This window comes from Carlito syrichta, unplaced genomic scaffold (assembly GCF_000164805.1).
Source record: "Carlito syrichta isolate Samal-C Ts95f unplaced genomic scaffold, Tarsius_syrichta-2.0.1 Scaffold130390, whole genome shotgun sequence".
NCBI lineage: Eukaryota > Metazoa > Chordata > Mammalia > Primates > Tarsiidae > Carlito > Carlito syrichta.
In genome coordinates, this window is record NW_007074486.1 from 278,462 (window position 1) to 303,978 (window position 25,517).

Genomic DNA, 25,517 nt, shown 5'->3' on the forward strand with positions numbered 1-25,517 from the left:
AGACAAAGAAAAATGAGGCTCAATAAAGTGAAACTAGTAAATGATGGAACCAGGATTTGAACTCAGCTCATCTGTCCAACCTAAAACCCTCACTCCCAGTCATGATGCTGGTTATACAAACTCCTAATGAGTAGAAGGGACAAGGAAGGAGAGCTCAGCTAGACACGAGAAAGGACAGACTAACAATTACAGCAGTGCTCTCCCCCTCATTGGAGGTTCAGGCAGGGTCTGAAGACCACTCAGAAGAGTTGAAGAAAGGCCTGCATTTGTAGGAAGGAAGACCCAATAAGTCCTTAACTACCTTCCAATTGGCACATGCTATCCACTCTCTACACGTCAGAACAACTAAGGTTTTCCGCATTTCTCTGCTGTTTCTGTAAACTATTCTTGGTTCCATATACTTAATAAACTGCAATTTTCCTAGTTTTTAAAAATTTTATGTCTTTCACTGTCTCAAATAGCAATACTGAGATGCTGTGATGAATTCAGTTTCTCAATAAAAGATTAGGACTAAGGAGCGAGCCGTAGAGATGCATGCGGCCGGCAGATCCACTCACTGTGAAGTTCAGTCCCTTGACAGGCAGCTTCAGGTGCTGCAGTCCCACAGTCACCGTGTACTGAGTGTAGTTCAAGTAGCCGAGGTGCGCCACAATCATCTCCGCACATTTCTGCAAATACACAAGGAGATGTGTGTCTTTAAGGCAAACAAAACTCATTCCCCCATCAACTGACCCATGAAGCGACACATTTCAACAATAGAGCAGCAGAGCCGTCAGCCCCAGGGGCCTGCCAAGAGCCCAGAGGAAGCCACATGCCAGCCAAAAGCAGTTCCTGGAGAGAATGAACCAGACGGGTATTTTTGGAAGCACAATATATAATATACAGCAATTAGAATCTTTCCGCTTTGGATGATGGGAAACAATCTCTCATCGGCATAAAGAAGTTAACAGTGCGACAGAAACCTGACATTTCCATATATGCTAGCACACCATAAATATGCTAGCATCAGCTCAGACACCTCGCCCTGACCTGTCCCCCTCAGCCCACTTTTATCATTGTTGTAAGGACACACAGAGCGGATTATGTTTCTTTCCTCCCCTTATAGCCTGTCATTGTCTACGTGGAGTCCCCTCCTCCATCCCTTCACCCCACATCAAAGCAAAGACTGTATGAACAGCGGCAAGTGTGGTTGTGTAGATGTGTGCACCTCACAGTCTGATGAATGCCCCTTTCTCTTCTTTAGAATTAAGAGCCAGAGCCTGGGCATCACAGTGAGACCCCATCTCTACAAAAATAAAAATAAAAATTAGCTGGGCGTGGTGGTACATGCCTGTAGGCCCAGGCTACTCAGGAGGCTGAGGAGGGAAGATCGCTTGAGCCCAGGAGCTGAAGGCTGCAGTGAGCTGTGATCATGCCACTGCACTCTAGCTGAGTGACAGACTGAGACTCTGTCACTTAAAAAAAAAAAAAGACAGGAAGGAAAGGAAAGAAAAAAAGCATTAAAAGTTAGGTCTCTGGCCAGGCATGGTGACTCATGCCTGTAATCCCAGCACTTTGGGAGGCCAAGGAGGATTGCTTGAGTCCAGGAGTTCATGATCAGCCTGGGCAACATAGCAAGACCTTGTCTCTACCACCACCACCACCGCCACCACAACAAAATTAGCTGGATATGGTGGCATTTGCCTGTAGTCCCAGCTACTTGGGAGGTTGAGGTAGAAGGAGCCCAGGAGATTGAGGCTGCAGTGATCATGCCACTGCCTGAGCGACAGAGTGAGACCCTGACTCAAAAGACTCAGTGCGCCTTGGGTTCTCCCCTTCAGGAGCAGCAGGAGGACACAGGCTCACTCGGGGTACAGATGCCTTCACAACCAGCCACACAGAGCCAGCCACTCCTGCCAGCCAAGTTCTGCCCAGTCCCACCCTTCAGGATGTGCTGTGCCCTCCGAGCACACACTCTCCCTCGGCTGCATGACAGTCCAGCCATTGCCCAGAATACACAGGCGGCTCTTTGGCTTTCTGGTAGCAACTGCTGTTGCTGTGGCTCTAAACAGGACATCACCCCAACAGTTGGTCAAGGCTCCTCAAGCGTTGGATGTCTGAGGTCAAGGTAAGAAAACAGATCGGGGTTTTATCAAAGCAGCCTTAAAAAGATAAGAGGAGCCGGGCTCAGTGGCTCAGCCTGTAATCCCAGCACTTTGGGAAGCCGAAGAGATTGGATTGCCTGAGCCTGAGGGTTCGATACCAGCCCAGGAAACTTGGCGAGACCTCGTCTCTACAATTTAAAAAAAAAATTAGCCGGGTGTGGTAGCATGTGCCAGTAATTCTGGTTACTTGGAAGGCTGAGGCAGCCAAGCGGGCCGACGCTGGGGTGGCCATGAGTGTGCCAACTGCACTCCAGCCTGGGCAACAGAATAAGAAGCCAACTCAAAAAAAAAGAGAAGTGGCAGGAGGGGGCGGAGTAACATGGGGCAGAAGGTGCTGACCTCAGGGACAGGAGAGGAAGCAGAGACGAGGCGAGTGCTCGAGGGTTTAAGGGAGCACCAAAGTCACTGTGTCAACTGGCCAACACTCGGTCACCTGGTAGCCCTCGGCCTGCGCCAAAGTCCTCATGACTTGGCCAGGAGGGGCTGCCCTGGGAGGGGGCCAGGGCTCTCTGGATGGCCACTCTAACCCCCATAGGGGTACAGGTCACCTGCTACTTTTTGTCACATTGGAGCTGCAGCGTCCTCTCTACCCAACCAGCTTCCTGCATCTGTCTGCTGCCTGGCCTCTGGGAGTGTGAGTGTGTGGGCCGCTCTCCCTGCAAAACTACATTGCCTCGCCTCTCCAACAGCTGGTCAATGCACAGAAAGAGGGACAGCTAAGGACTCGGCAGGGTCAGAAGAGGACAGTGACATCAGTAAGTATATTTCTGTTGGATAGAAAAGCACTTCTTACAGGTCTAAGATTTTGTCTCAGTTTTAAGGGGATGTTTTTAATTTACAAAAGAAGTCTATCTCAGGCTGTATATACTTTCAAGCTTAAAAAACTGCAGTGAAACCACTGAGGATTTGAGGTCCCAAGTTCAAACCATGGTTCTACTGCTGATTAGGAAGTACCTTAGTAAACCACCTTGTGATGGAAAACCACCTGCAGCTTTCTCACCTGCAGGGTGTGGACAACCTCGCTGCTTAAGGCAGACAACAGTTTCTCTTTACATATAAAAAATAAATAAATAAAAGTAAACCAGGTACAGTGGTGTGTGTGCCTGTAGTTCCAAGTACAGGAGTTCAAGGTCAGCCTGGGCAACACAGTAAGACCCCATTTCTAAAAAAGTTTTAAAAATAAAAAATATAAGGGGGTGGTAAATATCTCTGTAATGTAAAAGTTCCATGGTAGGGAATTGTAAAGCCAAGGCAATGCTCCTTGCAGGATTAGGGAAAGACCTGAGTAGACAGGAAACCGAAGTGAGTCATTCCCATGGGGTGACACAGTATAAACTGAGGTAGGGCCACCAACAGGAGAGGGAAGAAGCCACAAAGATGCCCTGAATGACCATTTTCAAGGTGGACAGCATGGCGAGCATGTCCAAGAAGCAGCAGTGCAGACCAGCCAGCCTCCCAGCAGCCTGGCCCTACTTGAAGCAAAGGCTTTAGGTGGGATGACCAGCTTGTCCAATTTTAAAGTTGAAAGTCCTGTATGCCTTGGTGTTGGCAAACCAGCTTCAGGATAGGCAGCCCCTGCCCAGCTTTCCAGTGGGGTTTTCGTCTGAGAAGCAGCCAGACCAGTGTTGCCATGCTGCAGGCAGACACCACCTACCTTGCTGGGGATGAGAAAAGAGCAGCTGTGTGGATGGTGGTCCTGTCTAATTTTCTGCTGTAGAAAGTAGAGCACCCTTACACTCTTACACCCATTGTCCCTCTTGTTATCTAGCAGAACTGATTAAGCCCCTCCTACACAGAGGTATGGTGGGAGGACACAGGGACACCTCATGTTGTACACACACCACACACTCCCACACACTTTATCATCTTGATCCTTGCCACTTTCTCAAGGCAGGCAAGGAAGTTCAATCCCCACTTTACCAATGAGAAAAATATACTTTGGAAGCTGACTCAACCCTGCTCTCACAGAGGCAGAATGAAAGGCCAGTCCCTTCTGGTGCCTTCCCCTAGATCCCACCTTGCCCAGGACTAACACAGTGGCCGAGATGAGAGGAACCAATGCTGTGACAATTCTGCTGGACCTTGAGACCCATTAGCATGCCTTTCCCACAACCCACCATAGGCCGGGGTTCTGACCCATTTCAGTCTCCTCTACTAGACCTCCACAGAGAGGGACTAGAGACAGCAGTGAACCACTGCACAGGAATCCTTCCTCCTTGAATTATTTCCTACCAGAAAAAATAGAGCTAGTGTTTGTACTGTTAGTAACTAGGCACATGGTGGTACAGGCCACAGGCTTCGGAATAAAGGAGCATGGGTTTAAATCCTGGGCTCTCCACTTATTATCTGTGTTACCTTAGGCAATGGTCTTGACTTTTTAAGTTTCAGTTTCTTCTTGCATAAAAATAGGACTCTATTAAGAGCTTCTGCTTCATGGACCTACCTGCTATGAGGACTGAATGAGACAATGTGCTTAGCAGGAAAACTCCCCACTACATGGCTTCTGACATTGTCTTCCTGATCCTATTATCAGATGCACTGCCTTTGTTTGATGCTCTCCATGTTCCCCATGATGCCAGTAACATGAACTCTTTTCTAGAGCAGGAATCTGGTTCTGCCTCTTTGGATTCTGATTAGAATTCAGTGCCAATGACATCAAGAGTGAGGGCTCACTGCCCACTCTGGTCCCCAGGTTTCCTATCCTGTAGCTGTACTGTCCCTGAAGTTGGTGTTCAAAATCATAGGCCACCGACTCTAAGAGGCTTGGTTACTCTGCCCACTAAGATGGATCAGGGCACTCACCACATACTGAGAACAACCCAAAGCCCCAGTGAACAAGAGGGATCATGCAGACCTTCGCATGAGGTGATGGCCCATAAACATTCATCTGTGGACACACTGGGCAGTATTATAAGCTCAGGTGTGTGGTGGTGTGTGTATGTATGTGCATATGTGTGTACACGGGTTTATGGATGTGTGTGCATATGTACATGTGTGTAAGTTTATAAGAATTTTTTCTTTTTGAGTTGGAATCTCACTCTGTTGCCCAGGCTGGAATGCAATGGCACACTCACAGTCACCACAGCCGCGACCTGCTAGGATCAGGCAATCCTTCTGCCTCAGCCTGTTCCAAGTAGCTGGAATTACAGGTACAAGTCCCAATGCCTGGCTAATTTTTTTTATTTACTGTAGAGATGAGGTCTCGCCAAGTTGCCCAAGCTGGTCTTGAAAACCTGGTCTCAGGCAATCCTCTTGCCTCGGCCTTCCAAAGTGCTGGAATTACAGGCCTGAGCCAGCATGCCAGGCCAGTTTATAAAAATTTTTAAGGGCATCAGTGTATAAAATTAGATAAGCTTTCCATGCCATATTTGGTGTAATTCCATTTTTTTAACTTAAGAACAATTTTCAGAGCCTCTTACTGTGCTCTACCTTCTACGGCAAAGAGCAGGTCTGTAGAAATGTATGCAGCCTCACGACTGGTTGTGGCACTGTCAGACACACTCACCCCTGCACATGTGAGCGTCCTTGTCCGATTGTGAACTTTGTTATGAATGTACATTGTGGTTCCATCATGAGCTACACCATCGACTTTAACAGTCATGGGAAAGCTTGTCTGAATAGAAGTTTCTGTAAAAGAAAAAAATCCAGTGTCAGAGACCAGACCGGGTGTTTTACATCTACCAAGGAGCTTGCCCAGTTTTATGATGAACTTGGGAGCCAATTAACACACAGACAGTCCATCAGGTCCTTAGTCCACGATGGCCTCAGCATATTTAAAAATCTCACAATTGCTCAACAAAGTAAAGTTATTCCATTAGATCCTACTTCCAACCCAGGACTCAGGGGCCTATTCAAAACCTACACTTCAGACCCATTAGTTTTATTTCACAAAAGTGTAAACATTTCATAGCTAATGAAATTATATTTTCAATTGCCCTCAAAATTTTTAACTCTATACCAAAACAGAAATATATTTCTTATTTTTTTCTGATTATACAATTTATTGTTTTTCTAATTATAGTATCATTATTTTTTTAAATCAGAACAAAAAATATAAAGATGGCATTAAACACTCATAATCTCACCACCTAGAGATAACCATAATTCATATCTTTGTGTCCATCCTTCCAGGCCATTTTCCAGGCATACAAATATCAAGCTTGTAATCCTAGCACTTTGGGAGGCTGAGGTGAGAGGACTGCCTGAGACCAAGGTTCAAGACCAGCCTGGGCAACTTGGCAAGACCTCATCTTTACAATAAATAAAAAAATTAGCCAGGTGTGATGGTGTGCATGTGTAGTTCTAGCTACTTGGAAGACTGAAGTGGAAGAATCTCCTGAGCACAGCAGATGGAGGCTGCAGTGGCCATGAGTGTGCCACTGCACTCCAGCCTGGGTGACAGAGTGAGACTCCAACTAAAAAAAAAAAAAATTATTTTCGCCTTTTCAACTGTTACCAAAAAGGAATACTTTTAAAGTATTAGGCATTTTTTTCACTTCATGGAGTTATCATCTCAAATTATTTCTTAACCAGAGTGCCCCATCTGAAGCACAGAACACAGAAAATAATGTGGGTAACCATCTTCTCAATTCTCCCCAGGATAATATAAAACTAGTACCATTTTAGGCCAGGCATGGTGCCTTATGCCTGTAGCCCCGGCACTCTGAGAGGCAGAGGCAAAAGGATTGCCTGAGCCCAAGAGTTCGAGACCCATCTGGGCAACTTGGCAAGACCTCATTTCTACAATAAATCAAAAAAATTAGCCAGGTGAGGTGTTGTGTGCCTGTAGTCCCAGCGACTTGGAAAGCTGAGGTGGAAGAATTGCCTAAGCCCAGCAGGTTGAGGCTGCAGTAGCTGTGATTGTGCCACTGTACTCCCGCCTGGGTGACACAGCAAAGCTCTGACTCAAAAAAAACCCCCCTAAAACAAAAAACCCCACAAGTGCCATTTTAGCTGAACAGCAGCTAATTCCTCATAAAGAACAGGTGCCTTAGGGCAGGAGTTCTCAGTTGTGGCACCACTGACATGTTGAATCAGAGAATTCCTTGTTGTGCGAAGTCTGTCTAGTATCCCTGGCATCTACCCACTAGAGGCCAGTAGCACTCCCTCCTCCCCACTTGTGACAAAACTGTCTCCAGACATTGCCAAATGTCCATGGAGGCAGAACCATGACCTTGGAGCATCAGGACTTAAAGCCCTCCCAGATCCCTGCTGGAAAAGACTGGCAGCTACCTGACCTGTGTAGCCTGAAGCTGAGTTAACTGGAACTCTACAGAGAACGGTCATAACCCACCTTCCCTCCCACTGGAAGACATTTATGGGCTTACAACTTGTTGCTATTATGAATGATAATGAGCACCCTCGTACAGCTATCTTTGAATCCTTGTCCATATATTTTAAAGTCCTTTCAATTTCTAAAATATGATGCAGGCCAGGCAGTGGCTCACGCCTGTAATCCCAGCACTTTGGGAGGCAGAGGCAAGAGGTCTGCCTGAGCCCAAGTGTTGGAGACTAGTCTGGGCAACTTGGCAAAAATATGATGATAAATAAATAAAAATAAATTATCCGAGTGTGGTGGCACATGCCTATAGTCCCAGCTACTTGGAAGGCTAAGGCAGAAGGATCGCCTGAGCCCAGAAGGTTGAGATTGTGTGACTGCACTCCAGCCAGCGCATCAGAGTAAGACTCCATCTCAAAAAAAAATAAAAGCAAAAAATATAATGATTTGTACAAAGAAAAATCATCCCAACACGGCAGGCTTCATACCTTTTGATTGATCCAACTCAATGACACACGTCAGCCACAGTTGCTGATTATATGTAGACAGTGGATTTGAAAGTATTTGAATTGGTTTTAGCTGGAGGGAAAAAAAAAAAAGTTAGGGAATCCACGTGACCTTTCCATGGAGTCTACTAAATATCTCATCAGTTTAACGTATGAAATTCACATTTAACAAAAAAGGCTTGAGAGTTAGCTCCGAAATGGAAGCATTTCTGGATTTCTTTTTGACAACGTAAGTGAAATCCTGCCTTCCAGAAGAAGAAAGGACTAACTCCTAGCTGCAGTTCACTTCTGGCTCTCATCCTCTACCCAGGCAGCTTCCACCACTTGAAGCCTTGGACAATAGACCTACTTAAATACCAAGAAAAACTATCTTGGAGAAATAATAAAATAGCAAAATGATGAGATATGTAACAAAAGATACCAATGAGATACTTTCATATTTATAAAATAGCATGTCTCAATAAATATGTCTTTAGTATCAGTATGCCAGACAAGTCACTGTTTGACATCTGTTATTTTTAACTTTATGAAAGTCTTAACACCCCTGGAGAGAAAAATTAGAGGGGATCCTGCCAATGATTCTTCCACAGTGTCTTTTGAAAGACATAATATTGGTGTCTAACAGCAGTGGGACACCGAGTCATTTAAGGAGCCCCCACACACGGCTCCAAAGAAACGCATTATTTGAATGTGCTGTCTTTGCAGGGAAATGTGTTGTTTTTGTGTTTTAACACTTCCCTGTCAGGGTCTCAATGAAACTCCCTAAGACCAAAGACTTACCTAAAAGCCATCAAGGCAATAAAACCTATCAGAGGATGACCTACTGCCTTTGTGAAGTGGATGTCTCCTGGAAGCACATATTATGCAGCTCAGTGGAAAGGCTGCTATTTTCAGGGTCAAAAAGAGACACTCTGAGAGACAGAAGTTTTAAAAGACCAACTCCTGTCAGGACACTCCATGATGGCACCTCTTCAAATCAGACCATCAGCCTGAGAGTTAACGTAAACAAAGGACTGCAAAGAAAACGTGAAGCCAGGCCAAGCAGAGGCCCTTTCAAACCATCAGGAGCAAAAGGAAGAATCCAGAGGTGGATGTTTTAGGGTTTTTTTCTTCTTTTGCCTTTTGAAAAATTATAAAGGTAGAACCTTAGCAGGGAAGTGAAAGAAGAGAGAGAAGGGGGGCCCTGGGGTCATATAATCCAATTTAAACCGTATGTAACATGGTGCCATGAAGATGCAGGGCAACTGTGTTTAGTTACAGATAAAGATATGACATTGGACACACAGAAAAACAAAAAGGCTTAGTTGCCTGGGCTCTCACTAGCCAGTATTTATTCAAGAAAACCACATTTCTCCAATCTCCAACAGAAATCTGTTTTTCTCTAAAGATGGTGAAGAGTCAAGACACATTTAAAAACAAAAGCATTTCCCATTTAAACTGAGTTCATGCAAGAATACCAAAATAATTAGAAAGATCTGCTACTGTTAGAAACATGACGGAGACCAAGTCTTGGGGAAACACAGTGAGAAAGGGTCAAATACCAAAGTGACCATTGTTAAAACGTATAATCAAGTAGGACATACAAGTGCAAGGGATCAGACACATTCAATATCCTTTGAAAACTAACTGCTGCTCCCTAAGAGGTAACACCACCATCCTTCCTAAGTACTGAAGTATTTATTACAGCAGAAAGGGTGAGTTTAGTAAACAAGAACCCAAAGGCCAGCAGCTGACAGCAGAATAAGAACTGTGCATTGCCTGAGGCTAAGTGTGGTGACTGACGCCTGTAATTCAAACACTTTGAGAGGCCAAGAGAGGAGGATCACTTGAGGCCAGGAGTTCATGACCAGCCTGGGCCACATAGTGAGACCTAACAGAGAAAAGAAAAAAAGAAATATGTATTGCCCGAGAAGCATGCTGCAGAACATACGTCGCCCATGCTAGAGTGCACTGGCAAGTTCACGGCCACCCCAGCATCAACCTGCTGGGCTCTGGTGATCCTTCTGTCTCAGTCTTCCAAGTAGCTGGAACTACAGGCGTGCACTATCACGTCCGGCTGATTTTCTATTTATTATAGAGATGAGTTCTCGCCAAGTTGCCTGGGCTGGTCTCTAACCCGTGGGCTCAGGTAATCCACTCACCTCAGCCTCCCAAAGTGTTGGGATTACAGGCTGAGCCACTGAGCCCAGCTCAATCTATCTATCTTACAGAACCTCTAAGCAGGAGCATTTCTCAGTGACTCAGAAGTTTATAATGTCCCCTCACCCCCAGCTGCCACTTAGATCCAGTCTTACCTTTTTGCTATTATTTAGTGAAAAATTAGCTGCAGAAGTCTGGATCACTTTGGGTCCTAACGTGTAACAGAGAAGAGAAGGAAAAAAGCAGGTTACGTCTATATTGATAATTAATTTTTTTTCAAAGGCAAAGAAAGACTCATATATTATGTGGAGGTGGCCTGATTTACCTGGTCTTTTTTTTTGAGATTTTATATACGTAAAGAAATCATATAAACACACAAATAGACACAGAACTTCCATTTGTGTGTCATGACTTCCCAACACAGGTCACCAATGTGACCGACACATAACACATAGGATTTCCAAAGGAAACCCTCTCCCATATGCTCAGTGAGAGCTCTTAGATGCACAGACCAAATAAAACAGTAATTATGCAGACTGTCTAGAAGTTTTAGTAAAGTATGAAGATTTCTTCAACTAAGACACACTTGTTTACTCATCTAATTAATCCAGTCTTCCAAAAGTACTTATTAATGTGGGGCTATAAGGCATTTATTAAGGTGGGGCCAATTTCACTTAGTATAATAGCCTCAAAATTCATCCATGTTGTAGCTTGTGTCTGAATTTTCTTACTTTTTAAGGCTAAATAATATTCCATTGCATGTACATACCACATTTCATTCACCTGTCTATTTATCTGTCAATGAACACTTTGGTTGATTCAACAGTTTTAGTTATTGTGAATAATGCTGCTACAAACACGGGTATACAAATATCTTGTCAAGGGCCAGGCATGGGATTACATATAAATTACACCTGTAATCCCAGCACTTTGGGAGGCAGAGGGGAGAGGATTGTCTAAGCCCAGGAGTTTGAGATAAGCCTGGGTAACTTGACAAGACCTGGTCTTTACAATAAACAATAACAAAATTAGCCAGGCATAGTGGCACATGCCTGTGGTTCCAAACGACTTGGAAGGCTGAGGCAGAAGAATGACCTGAGCCCAGCAGGTCGAGGCTGCAGTGGCCATGAGCATGCCACTGCACTCCAGCCTGGGTGACTGAGTGAGACTCCAATTAAAAAAAAAAAAGTCATCGGGCTCGGTGGCTCAGCCTGTAATCCCGCACCTTTGGGAGGCTGAGGTGAGTGGATTGCCTGAGCCCGCGGGTTCGAGACCCGCCTGGGCAGCAAGACCACATCTCTACAATAAATCAAAAAATCAGCCGGGTGTGGTAGTGCATGCCTGTAATTCTGTCTACTCGGAAGGCTGAGGGAGAAGGATCGCCGCACCCCAGCAGGCGAGGCTGCGGTGGCCGGGAGCGGCCACTGCACTCCAGTCTGGGTGATCGAGTGAGACTCCAACTCAAAAAAAAAAACAAAAAGTCTCTGTCTAGCAGATCCTCCATATGGACTTACACAGGGTAAGTTTCTGTTGGTTTATTGCTTTTCCTTTCAATGTGCCATACTTGACTCTTCCTTTGTATGCCTTGTGACACTCTGATGAAAACTGGACACTTAAATCTAACAATGTGGTGCCTCTGGAAATCAGACTCCCCCTTCTTAGGTTTCACTGTTTTTGCTTTTGTATTTTATTGTTGTTGTACACTGGCTCTGTGCTGAGGGCCAGTCGGAAGGCTTCTCAGGTCTTCTGAGGCTTTTCTGAGTCTATGTTTTCCTCTGGGCTGGTGTGGTACCTTTCCGATTTCCCCTGCATATGCAGTTGCTTTTGAATGCCCTAGTCTTCAATGTCTGGCTCCCAAAAAAGGACCAAGAGAAAAATGAAGGGTGGGGGAGGGGGGGAATGTGCCAGCCCTTTAAATCCCCTGGATGTCATTTCAGCCAGAGGGGGAGGGGCTTACAATAATGGAGGGAAATGCAAGGACAATGGCCACCAACATCATTGTACCTCTGTGGTCAGAGGCAGTACCAACCATCAGAGTACAGATCCCCGATATTTGGAAGACAGGATCCTTTCTGCCCAGACCTTGGTTTCCATAAGCTCTGCTGCCTGCTGCAGGGCTAGGGGGGGCATGGGCACCTGCTACTATGCTGAGTGTGGGAAACCAGTCTTTGAGGAACAATTGCCTCTGGGCAGGTTAAGCTTAATTGTTTGTTGTTCACACTTTAGTATTAAATGCATCCGTTAAGTAATACCTACCAGAAACCACCCTCACTGAAATCTATGTTCTACTTAAAAGGAAAAGAAAGAAATGAAGGGATTGACCCTATCCCCCCAAGTCAGGATCCTGGCTGATGCCTTTGCACAAGACTGCAGAGACCCGGGTTTCTGGAAACCTTGTGAAAACAACTTGGCTTCTCTGGTTCTCCATCTATGGGAAAGGGGATTGGCCCAGAAGATTTCAAAGGCATTTTGTAAGCCAGAATCATTATGGTGAGCTCTTCCTTCCAACATGCTGGGCCACAGCAGGGCGCCTGGTGCCTAAACACCAGAGTGCAGGATGTGTGGGCTTTCACCTGGGACAGCCATGCTGCTGCCCTGTGCTGTCTCATGGCCTTGCCCAGAGATCGGGAGGTCACCAAGGCTTCCTCCTCACTCCCAGCGGCCACCTGCCCCGTGCTACCCCCATCCCTACTCCATTCACTTCATCATTACTTTCCCAGGTACCGGCTCCTCCACCAGGCAGCAGGGTCTGGATCCCCCAGCATCCAGGTGGGTCTGGTGCACAGCTGACCCTAGAAACATTTGCTTGACCAATGACAGGCACATGGGTGAGGTTGCCCCTGGCAGCTGTGCAGGGCATGGCCAGGGTCACTCAGGGATGCTCGCAGCCCCTCTTCTGGAGAGAGAGAGAAGTAATTAGAAGCACAGGGCTGGGATCTCCGTTAGCCTCGTGGGTTCGGGGGAAGCAGCACCCCTCTCTCCACATGGGGCCCGTGCTGGTAGGGTCAGTGGGTACAGCTGGGTTGGCTGACAGCAACACACCAAGGTGACCGTGGATGGCAAAAGGATCAGGGAGTGAGAACTGAAGCTTACCTCTGATCCCGACGAAGACAGTCAGGCCAAAACAGATGAAGAAGACGACAAACACGAGGACAAAGTGGCGCTTGGAGAGCGTGTAGAGTCGCATGGGCGCCAGCCTGGGGGAGGAAGCCAGTCAGTGAGGCAGGTGGGGGAGGGCTTGAGGTCCTCAGGAAGATAGCCGTGCAAGGACACCTCTCCCCAAACTAGCAGCGCCCCACCTCCCACTCCAGTCCCTCACGTCAGAAGTGGACGTAGTCTCAGCAAGTGACCTACCCTGACAAAAGAGCCTCAGCAACCTCGGTGACCAATTCAGAGAGCGGCTCATTCCTGTATGTTCTGGTCAAATGCTCCATAGACACGACCCCCGTCACCCCACTTTGCAAGTGGCAGGCCAAGCCCACCCCTCGTGGCAGGAGATGCCCATCAAGGCACATTTCACCATGCCACAGAGGTGACAGCCTCTACAGCCCCCACATTCAGTGCCATCTCCATAGACCCTAACTCAAGAACTCAAACACACAGCTCACCAAGCCAGACTGGAAACCCAGGTGCTACCAGCACCACAGTCTTCCATCTGGTGTTCCCACTAGCCCACAATCCTATTTTGCTCATCCAGGCTTCAGACCCTCCCTCGTGGCCCCCATCTTGGTGAAGAGACGCAAGCCCACCCTCCCCAGTGGGGTCTGCCCCCTGTGCACTGTCTTTTGCAGCAAGCAGGCCTACTAGTCCTGCCAGATTCCCCTCCTGTCAGAAGAAATCAATCGCCGGCACAGCAGGGATCACTTCTTCCAGAATTTCCTGTACTGGGGCCCAGCAAACAAAAGAAAATAAAATAAAAGAAAAATCTATAAAGGCCCAGACAATAAACGTGCCAGGCTTTGGGCCACGCGGTCTCTGTCACAAGCACTCAGCCCTGCCTCTCCAAGCAGCAAGGGTGTCATGTCATGATTTGGTGGCAGTTGGCCAACCCCGACCCTGCACCCTAAAGAGAAGACCCACAAACCAAAGGAATGAGTGGGGGTGAGGGCCAGTTTTGCTTTGTCTTCTGTATTCTCTGCAGTCCTCTCATGTCCTAGTCTTGGGAGTCTGACCACTTCACACTCCACAGACAGGCAGCAACATACCCACCCTGGGAGGAATAAATGAGCCCGGACCTGGCCGGGTGCGGTGGCTCAAGCCTATAATCCTAGCACTTTGGAGGGCTGAGACAAGAGGATTGCCTGAGTCCGGGGGTTTGAGACCAGCCTGGGCAACTTGGTGAGACCTCGTCTCTACTATATATATATATATATATATACACACATATATATGTATATGTATATATATATATAAATTAGCCAGGCGTGGCAACGCACGCCTATAGTTCCGGCTACTTGGAAGACTGAGGTGGAAAGATCGTCTGAGCCCACCAGGTCGACAGTGGGGTGGCTGCAAGTGTGCCACTGCACTCCAGCCTGGGTGACAGAGTGAGACTCTGACTCAAAAAAAAAAAAAAAGAAAGAAAGAAATGGACCCAACCTAAGGGAAAGAGTATTTACTTTGTGGTTCAAAGCTCACACAGGTATGTGCACACACACCCCTCCCTCACGCACTAGGCACTCCCGCCCCGGAGCAGGAAGTCAGCAGGACGGCCCCAGGATCAAGGTGAGGCCTGTGAGTCACTCCTGTTGGGGACGTGGCGCTGCTGATGTCAAGTCTGCTCTCTGTACGGCCACCTGGGCAGTGGACACAGAGCAGTGTCTCTGGGTTCACTGAATGACAGCACCAGGGAAGAAATGAACAAGGGGCCTCTGTGGTTGTGGCATCCCTTGAGATTCAGGTCTAAGCTGGCCCACAATAAATACTGCAGGTGTGGGAAATAAGTGGCCTGGTTCAACTCAGATCTGGGACCTCAATGGTTAGAAGAGGCCTGGGAGCTAGAAATGTCCTCAAGGAAGACACCCAATCCCTTCAATTTACAGATGGGGAAACTGAGGTCTAGAGACTTAGAGCCTGATTGATTATAAGAGGTCTGGGAGCTAGAAATGATCTCAGGGAAGAAATCTAGCCCCTTTGATCTACAGATGGAAACACTGAAGTCTGGAGACAGCAGACATGCCCACCATGCCATAGCTGGGCCCTCTGGCAGGGCTTGCATTCTGGGAGGAGGCTCTGGGCATAACCACCCTACGGGCTCCAACTACCACTGATGCCCTCTGGGAGGCCCCCTCCCCTCAGGGAGCAAAGGCTGGCAGGGAACAAGCACCTCCTCCGTCCCTCCGTGGTTACCCCAGGGTCCACAAGTCTATTACTTGTTTTTTGGGCATGGCATGTGCAATACATTTTATTTAACACTCTGCAGAAGGGAAGCTTTCTAGGCAGCTACTTCAGGCATTTTCTAAATGTACTAGATGGTGGGGACGTGCAGAGGTCTGTTGTTTAGTTAACAGTACTGCATTGAGGCTAACACCCTCATGTTGATGAATGTGCCACGTTACATGAGGTACTCATGTTAGGGGAGTGGGTGTGAGGAGTGAGCAGAAGCACTGGGGCTATCTCTGCCTTCTTCTGTGAAGCTAAACTTGTTCTTAGAAAGTTCACAACACCACTCACAAGCTCTTCCAGTACACTGTCCGTCCCCAGAAGCAGGCACAGTCCTGAGACAGGACACCCAGAGCCCTCTGCACAGAGGCTAAAAGCACAAGAGAAATAACATGAAAGCAGAAGAAGAATGATTGCCTTTTAAACTTTGACCCGAAAGCACATGACTGACCCCTCCAAGCAGTTATGAAGCAGCTGAGGAACAATGCTTAGATGGGGGTCACAGGAAAGGGCATGAAGGCACAGACTCGTAGCACAGGACCCACCCAGGGAACTTGCCAGCATGCTCAGAAGCTCAATAAAACTCACTGTTTTCCCTTCCTTAAGAGTTTCACTTAAACCCACCTACTAGAAATTGTCCTAGCTTGGCAATCAAGTCGCCAAGCTCAATAGAAAAAAGACACAAAAAGCAAAATAACCTGTCTTCCTGGACAAACGTGGCCTCCATCTAAGCATTGTTCCTCAGCAGCTACATAACCTGCCTGCACTGGGCTTGTCAGAGAGAGGACGGGTGACAGGCCTGCATATCCACTCTGACACCACATTCCTGACATGCTGCAGACCTTCTCAGGTGTTGTCACTCTGGGAGCTGGGCCGGAGACCCTCTGAGCCGCAGGGCTGTCATGGGCCAGGGAGAACAAGACAGGATGATTCTGTGTGATGAGGCCATCCCCTCCATAGCTCTTTCTGCTCCCCACTTCCCATCTAAAAGCTCTGAACCAAAAAACCCAGAGACTTCTGAAGGCTCAGGACCCTCACCCAATTTCAGACAAAGCGGCAATCGAAACCCGCTGCTCACGGTAGAAACAACAAAAGTTTGAGAAGCCAATGTAGTAAAGACAGGAGAAGGGCGGAGTCTTTGCCAAAACTGACCAGCCCTGATGCTGTTAGACCAGCTAAGGGACCACAACTGGTGGCATCCCCAACACTTCCCAACATGGTTTCTGTCCTCACCAGGTGCTGATGGCTCCTCTTTCGGAAATGCTCATGGGTCTCTAACATGAAGCTGGTCAGACCAAGGGCCAGGAGAGTCTGCCGCCCTCATTGACCAGCCAGCTGCAGGAGGACACTTCTGTGAACACTTCCAGGCAGGATTGTGATGCAGAACATTTGCACTGTCCGAGAGCCCAGCCCCAGGCCTGCCCTTCGGCGTATCTCACCTGTGGTTACGGTACTCCCTGAAGGCCCCAGTCCTAGAATCTCGCATGATTCTCCGACACTGGCTGATCTCCTGCTTTTTCTCCAATCGTGCCCTCAGGAACCATCCCAGCCTCTCTGCCAGTACCCCCCACCTCACTCTGAAATAGGGTCTCCCAAGACACGGTCACTTACAAGTTCTACAGTACTTTACGGTCAGGAGATTGAAAACTGAACTCATAAAAAAACAAAATATAAATGAAAAGCCCACTTTCACCCGCCCTTTCCTGCCTCTGCCCTCTTTCCACCCCTAAAGCCCGGCGCTGTCTGGGCTGGCCCTCGCTCACCCTCCACATCCAGACAGCCAGAAGAGGTGAGTCCTTGCTGCCTAACTGTATCCCTGGCACGCCAGCCCACTGCCCAGGCTGCAAGGACCCCTGCCAGTCACCACCCCTAGACGTGCCTTCCTTCATGGCTACTGCAGCCCAGAAAGCCCATGGGGCCCCACAGCCAACTCAACCAGGCTTAGAGTCGTCCTTGGTGCGTTCAAGGTCCCCAACTCCTTCCTCACAACTCCCATCCGACCCTCCTGGCACCCTGCATGTCTCCTACACGAGCCATGACCTCATCATCACAGGCCCAGGGGAGGTGCCACTGCACCCCTTTCACAGATGAGAACGCTGAGGCGCTGAAGGTTAGGGGCTCATCCTAGATAGCAAGGTTGCTAGGTGGCAACCATGAAATCTGAGTGCTAGGTGCCAGGGTGTCCATCCTACAAGGCTCCCAGCACAGATGGGCCAGACTCCAGCAAGCCCACTCACAGTGGCGCTGAAGGAGACGCACTCTCCTCCCCACCACGCCATCCAGAGCCAGCCCAGCACCCCAACCCAGCACGCAAGGCTCCCCGTGTACCCAACTCTTTCCATGAAGTAATCCTGCGCTGCTCGACCTCCCATGGCTGTCCACAACTTTAAACCATGGCGACTGATGAGGTCTGACTGCACCCCTGAGTGCCTGACACTAAGTATCACTCCATCTGCACTGGCACAAGGCGCTGCACGTGGTGGCATTGGAAAACAGACACTGAACACAACTGCCATTAGTCATCTCAAAGCATCTGTGTAGTTCCCTCAAGCTGGTGGTGAAGGGCTGGGGAGCAGGTGGGGGCTCCCCGATTCCCCACATGCCCAGGCCAAGTCACGTACAGCAGGTAAGGAAGTCCTTTGCCGAGCTGACCAGAGCAGAAAGGAAGACTCCCTACAAAACCCCTGCCAGCTGGCAACAATGTCTTTTTTTTTTCTTTTTTGAGTCAGGGTTTCACTCTGTCACCCAGGCTGGAGTGCAGTGGCACAATCACAGCTCACCACAGGCTCAATGTCCTAGACTCAGGCAATTCTTCCAACCTCAGTCTCCCAAGTAGCTGGAACTACAAGTACACGTCCCCACGCCCAGCTAATTTTTTAATTTCTGTAGAGACAGGTCTCGTTATGTTGCCCAGGCTGGTCTTGAACTCCTGGGCTCAAGCGATCCTCTCCTCAGTCTCCCAAAGTGCAGGGATTACAGGTGCGAGCCACCATGCCAGGCCCTCTCGTTTACTTGGTGAGACAACACTTCAATTTCCTCCCCAGGCTCACGTATCTTTCCACATGAGATGCCGAGCACATGTCCTCTAGAATTCTGGCCCAGTTGGAACTACCAGGCCCTTGGGAGATCTTTCAGTGCAGTGAAACATATTGTCCCCTGGGACTCCTTGGGACCCTTCCAAACTAATCTCACTTTCATGCGTGCTTTAAAATACCACAGACATATTTCCTAGAGAAACTAAAACCACCTTTATTGGAACGCCTACCCCTGAAATTGCAGCCACAACCCGAATCACTGAGCGCCGCCTCCCCCTCACCATGCACACTCCTGCCCACTCCCAAGGGACTGCATCCGAGGAGGTGAGGAAGGTGGCGGGTTCATATGAGGAAATGGCTGGAGGACTATTATGCCAGGCTCTCTGCGGCCAAATCCCTCCCCACAGGCTTCCTGGGATGCGCCTACATCAAGCTGCTCTCTGTCATCTCCTACCCTTCATGGACTCATCCTGGCTCAGGCTTGAGAGGCCATGGAGGTGCAACAACGCTCCCTTTCTATCTTAGCCTCCCTTCTCCCTTCAACTCCAGACACTACTAAACAGCTCGATGCTGTCACCTGGAAATCAAGCAGGCCACTCACAAGCAACACGTCTCAAACCTAACCCCGGACCTTCTGCCTGTGGCCTGCCCCATCACGGGATCTGCAACTCCAACTTACTAGTTGTTCAGGCCAAACAACCCAGGACAGAGAGTGGAAAAGTGAGTCCCACTCAGCCACAGGGACCCTGGCCATGCCCTGCCTTGACTTTGAGGCAAGATCAGGCCCTGTTGTTGAAGCCACTTTTCACGAGCTAGTCTACTAAAACCAAAGCTTCCCACCAAGACACATACCCCCAAAAGGAAGCCAAAGTTAGAAATGAAGCTCCATGTTCAAAGCCACACTGGCACGGAAACCTAGTGCGAGGCACCTGGAACCGTCCTTCGAGAATGCAAGACAGTCATCAAGCATGCCTGCCATAGGTGCCACTGATGACGGACCACTTCATCCCTGCCCCCACCCCATCTCCTGCACCCACCCTGCCTCAGTGGGGCCATCTCAACCACTGCGAGAGAAAGCAACTGTCTATTCACCCGCAGATCATGGCGCTCAAGGCAAGCTCAGGATTTTATCTTGGGTGCGCAATCGTTCCCCCACCTCCATGCCCTCCCCTAGCTCAGAGCTGCCCTCCAGCCTCCCAGTGCCTGGCACTAATGCTCATTCAATAACTTCAGTTCCTTTTGTTTCCACTCACTCTTCCCTAGTTTTATGCTATTTTTTCCCATGTTCTGCTATTTCCTGCCATGACAAATAACTCACCACTAAACTGCAAAACAGGACTTTTTCCTCCTGCTGTTGCCTTTCATGATGCTGTGGCTCTTGGCCTTCTGCTTCTGCGAACAGGCCAAGAGCTCCAGGCTGCTTCCATCCAGAAAGCCTCCTGGGACCCACAGTGCTGTCAGGTTGAGCAGCTGGGAAACCCGATCCCCAGTGAGTTCACTGAACGCCTTGGAACTACCGCAGCCAACGCGACTTTGCCCATGGAGCGCTTCTCGCTCCCATGCAGGCCTCATAAGAGTTCACAGAACAGTGGCCAGGCTCGGTGGCTCAGCCTGTAATCCCAGCACTTTGGGAGGCCAAGGAGAGTGGACTGCCTGAACACGCGGGTTCAAGATCAACCTGGGCAACTTGGCGAGGACTCATCTCTACAATAAATAAAAAATTATCTGGGCATGGGAGTGCGCGCCTATAGTTCCGGCTACTTGGAAGGTTGGGGAGGAAGGATCGCCAAAGCCCAGCAGGTCGACGATGGGGTGGCCATGAGCGTGCCACTGCACTCTAGCCTGAGCGACAGAGTGAGACTCCAACTCAAAAAAAAAAAAGACAGAGTTCACAGAACAGAGACTAGAAGAAAGAGTGGGGAGGCAAGCACATGACAAGCAGACTTGCCACGGGCCTGCACAAAAGGACCACAAGGGGACAATCTGGGTGACCAGAAGAAGTGTGAGAACACCCCAGGTGCTCTACTTTAGCAACAGGGATGAAGAAGGGAGAAAAACCCAGTACCTGCAGCAGCTGCTGCTTACAGAACCCAGTGACACCAGCACAACACCATGATGCACACAGTTAGCCAGGAGAACATCACCCAGGATGCCAGAGGTGCAGTAGAGAGACGTCTTTATCTCACCTCAGAGGTCACAAAGGCAGTAGGCAGAGAAGACTGAAAGTACGTTGGTGACACACATGTTTCTACTTGTTCAACAATACCCAGATTTCCTACTTATGAATTAAAACATTAGAGCGGAGGGTAGTGGCTCACACCTGTAATCCCAACACTTTGGGAGGCTAACACGGAAGAATCACTTAAGGCCAGGAGTTTGAGACCAGTCTGGGCAACAAAGTAAAACTTTGTTGCTGAAAAAAATTTAAAAATTAGCTGGGCATGGTAGTACACAGCTGTAGTCCCAGTTACTCAGGAGGATGAGGCAGAAGAATCACTGAAGCCCAGGAGGTTCAAGCTGCGGTGAGCCATGATCGTGCCGCTGCACTCCAGCCTGGGCAACTCAGTGAGGCCATCTCAAAAAATAAAATAAAATAAAATAAATTAGGATCTGAGCAGTAGAAAGGAACTTGAAATCTCTCAGCCCATTCTCACAATGGAGTTGAGATTTTATTTTTTCACAATCTGTATGAAAATAATTCTCACAATGGAGTTGAGATTTTATTTTTTCACAATCTGTATGAAAATAATCTCTTCTCCTTTGGCCCAAAGCTCCAGCCTGCGCCTCCAGTCTGGCTGGAGTGGGCAAGATAAACAGCTTCCCAGGGTCTCAGCTTCTTCATCTGCAAAACGAGGACAAGCAGAAGACTCAGCTCACAGGGCCACTGGGAGACATGAGGGAAATCATAGACACGAGGTGCTCAAACAGCATGGTAAGGATGAGACAAGGACTCAGCCATGCTGAGTATTAGAAGCAGTTGTTGTGCTTTCTCTCCTCCCTCTACTTTTTATTTTTGAACATATTTTGTGTTCGTTCTGACAGCCTCTCTGAAGACCCACTATGAGATGTCCTCCCTCCTCGAGCATCCACCAGCTGCAGGAAGGGTAGGAGGTGGCATGTCCTGAGCCCCTTCTTGGTACCAGGCCGGCAGCTTCCCCGGGGAACAAGTCTATCAGTTCATTTTACACACGGGAAAACAGAGGCTACATGGGGGAGATGCCCCCTGAGGTCCTAGGCAGCAGAAAGTGGAGGTGGGATTTGAGCCCACAAGTGCATACCCAGCATGTTGAGGTCAAGGTGAGGAGGGGCCCAGACTTCCTCACACTCAATCTTCTCTTTCCAAGAAGCCTACCGGGGAGCGGGTTTCGAGAAGCTTGTGAGGGGAAGAACAGAATAAGAACTCTGAAATATCTATCAGCCAAGCTGAATATGTTATAAATCATTTCTTCAGTTACCCAAGAATTAAGCAGGCTTCAAAATGTGGACATTCAGGGCCCAGTCATCTCAGAACACTGTTTAAGGAATGTTCCAGCTCCTGAAGGAACCATGAGTTCACGAGTCTCCCTTCCAGGCTGCGAGTCCAGCGATCCATACGCAGGAGTGTATGGTCAGGTCACCAAATACCCTGCCTAGGCCACACAGATCAAGGAAGAAGGTCAAACGCTGGCCAGTGAGCCTGACCTTGGGGTAGGTGGTGTGTCCTGGTGGTTAAGAACCTGGGCCTTGGGGCCAACTTCCTGGGCTGGCAGGTGTCTCCCCACCAAGCAGCAGGCAATCTAGGCGAGTTACTCCACCACTCCAGGTCCTGAACTTTAACATTCAGGAAGTCGAGGGACCTACCGCCTGGCGTTGCTGTCACAATTAAATGAGTTATGATGTGAAAACCCTTGTCAAGCGCTCATGAGCTGCTAGCTGTTCCTGAGAGGGGATAAGGTACAGCAGTCAAGAGAGTGGGCTCTGCAGCCAGACGACCTTGAGAAACTCACTTGACTTCTCCATGCCTCAGTTTCCTCACCTGTAAAATGAAGATGATAAGAGAAATTTCCTCCTGGGAGGATGGGTGTGAGGACTCATTAAGGGATGGATGTAAAGTGCTCACAACAGTATTTGGTCCACAGAAAACAGTCTTTTACTATTCCTAGAGATCATTTTGGCTCAGAAAAAAACAATTATTCTAAGAAATGTAATTCTAAGTAACCCTATGGCTGCAGGAATAGGATACTGACCCTGTTGTCCCCTCAAGCACTGGGACACTCAACAGGTCCTTGAAACCACACCAAGGTTCCACAGAGCTTAATTTGTTTGTGCTATGCTTTGCAACGGGCAGAAGAGGGGTCAAATTAATACACTCCACATTTAAATGCCCCCATGAAAGAGCCATGTAAAATACAGTCTTTAAAAAGTGGTTTGGGCAGGGCACAGCAGCTCATGCCTGAAATCCCAGCACTTTAGGAGGCCAAGGCCAGGAGTTTGTGATAGCCTAGGTAAAACTGTGAGATCCCATCTTTTTTTTTTTTAAGTTGGAGTCTCACTCTGTTGCCTAGACTGGAGTGCAGTGGCACGCTCCTGGCCACCACAGCCTTGACCTGCTGGGCTCCGGTGATCCTTCTGCTTCAGCCTTCCAAGTAGCTGGAAATACAGGCGCGTGCTACCACGTCCGGCTAATTTTTTGATTTATTGTAGAGATGAGGTCTTGCCAAGTTGCCCAGGCGGGTCTCGAACCCACAGGTTCAGGCAATCCACTCACCTCAGCCTCCCAAAGCGCAGGATTACAGGTTGAGCCACCGAGCCTGGCTGTGAGATCCCATCTTTACAAAAAATTTAAAACATTAGCCAGGCATGGTGGCATGCACCTGTAGCCCCAGCTACTTGGGAGGCGGAAGAGGAAGGATCACCTGAGCCTAGTAGGTCAAGGCTGTTGTAGCTGTGGTCCTGCCACTGCACTCTGACTCAAAAAAATAAATAAATAAAAGTAAAATAAAAAAACAAAAAGTGGTTTGCCGTGCCAGGCAGACACACACAAAACAACAGCCTTACTTAAATTTGTAGAGAAATGCCACAGTGGGAGCACAGTGACAAATGACTGTGTGAAAGTCTCAACTCCTGCAGCCCTATAGCTGAAACAGGAAGTCACGATCACAGTTGCTGCACTGCACCCCACAGCGTCCTGGAACTCTGGCATCTCGGGTCCCTCCCTGGCATTCTCAGAGAAGGAATGGAGCTTGCAGGAAAGTTCAAGGTGAAGCATTAGGAGCTGAAAACTCTACAGGGACCAGGGTTTGCAGAGTGACTGTCCTCCAAGTCCTCAGCAGCATGCCATGGCTGCCCTGCCCCTCCAGGCAGCCTGTCCTCTCCCATTCTCTCTCTCCCCTTTTTTTCCCCTGCTTCTGTCCCTGCTCCCAACCCTGTCACCTTTCTCAACCCCGGGCTCTCAGGCACACCAGTCAATGAGAGCACCCTGACCCTACCAGGCACCCAGTCCAGGATGCACTTGGAATTTTTCAGGCTTGAGTTTTTTAGTAGGATTTTATCTGCTATCAAACTTTTTTCGGTTTCCAAGGAGGTGCCTGGAATGCTGGCCGGTGGTGGCTATCTGACTTCCAGATACCCACAACCCCTCCATCCCGCTGCTCAACAGAGCTGAAGCACCAAATGCCCACAGTGGGAGATGTCACACGCCACTACGTTCAAGCTGTGGTTTGCCTGTCCTCCTCGGGACCTTTGCTTACCTAACAGCTTCTTTTGGTCTAGTTCCCTGTCCTGTAATGGACAGCATGGGACTCCAGTGACAGACCAGGATCTCGCCCTGGCCAAGGCCCACACCACTTCACAGTCTTTGTCACAGTTTCCTACTGAAAGGGCTAACAACACCTGGCACACCCAGCACTGCTGTGCAGATCCAAGATGAGGTATGGGAGAAGCCTAAGACATGCAAATGTCACTTTGCTACACAGCCACGGTTCTGCAAGACACTATTCCTGCGGCATTCCAAGTGCTGCTGGTCATACACACCACACACCAACGCTGCTCCCTGGAGCTGTGCAGAGGCAATCCTGTAACCCACCTCCTCCCAGCTTTTAAGATCTTTAAAACATTCGCCTGAGTCTGACATTTTACGCCAGTCTGGTTCCCCAGGATGCTCCAAAGTGACCAACCCAAATCAGAAACTTCCAAGGAAGCTGGAGGAAAAAAAATGCAACTCTTGTCACAGGCGCTTGCATTGAGACAACAAGCCTGGATGTTACTTCTCTGACCAGGCCCACAGCCAGAGAAATCAGGAGAGACCCTGGGCAAAATGCTTCTCCCTGGAAAACTCCACATAAGGCCACAGTCACAGTCCCCCCCGAAGCTGCCTTCAATGCGGGAGACTGTTCTCCAAATCTCCTGTGACAGGGGCGGTATCACACTGCCAGGCTCCGGGTACTCCCCCTCCCGGACTTTCTGCAACTCCAGGCAGCGCTAACCCTCGTTTTAACTCAGTCTCCTTTTCTGAATGCTCTCAGGGGGACACCTAGGCGACTCTGTTGCGTCAAAAGCAAGCTTCGGGGCTGGCGTCCATGGGGCCCTGGACAGGTTTTTCCTCGTTAAAACCCTGAACTTCACAGAGGTACTAAGGCCCAAAGTCAGCAGACTGTAGAACTCATAAAACTCGGCACCCCAGATCCAAAGGGGCTGTGCCAGGCTCCCAGGCGCCCACATCACCAAGCGCCCCCGGAAGCACCTGTCCCCACCCCGCGCCGGGCAGGCTCGCCGGGAGAGGGGCGCTCGGGGCGCTTTTAACAAGGAGGTGACGATGGGGTCGCGGCCGGCAGGGGCCACCGCCTTGCCAGCAGCAGGAGACGCTGCCCGTGACCTCGGTCACCCGACCAAGCCGCCCTGGGGAGGGGCGGGAGTGTCGCTCGGATCTCCCGGACCCCCCCGGTCGCAGCCCAGTCCTGGAGCCCCGCCTCCGCCTCCACGCTAACTCTGCCGGACGAGGAGGCCGAGGGCCCGGGCCGGGAGTCCCGTCTCGCGCGAGCCGGCCCCTCCGCCC

The 25,517-nt window shown here is 49.1% G+C and overlaps 1 protein-coding gene across 1 annotated transcript in view; it reads right to left on the reverse strand.

Moving 5' to 3' along the window:
- Positions 1-13,276, reverse strand: part of TMEM181 (transmembrane protein 181) — a 43,415-nt gene extending 30,139 nt beyond the window's left edge. The window contains exons 1-5 of the mRNA XM_021708001.1: positions 13,161-13,276; positions 10,223-10,278; positions 7,911-8,001; positions 5,650-5,771; positions 558-668 (exon numbers count right to left, since the gene is read on the reverse strand). Of these exons, the coding sequence (XP_021563676.1) occupies positions 558-668; positions 5,650-5,771; positions 7,911-8,001; positions 10,223-10,278; positions 13,161-13,254 (474 nt within the window). The 5' untranslated portion in view covers positions 13,255-13,276. The remainder of the gene's footprint in view (positions 1-557; positions 669-5,649; positions 5,772-7,910; positions 8,002-10,222; positions 10,279-13,160) is intronic.
- Between the last annotated feature and the right edge of the window lie 12,241 nt (positions 13,277-25,517).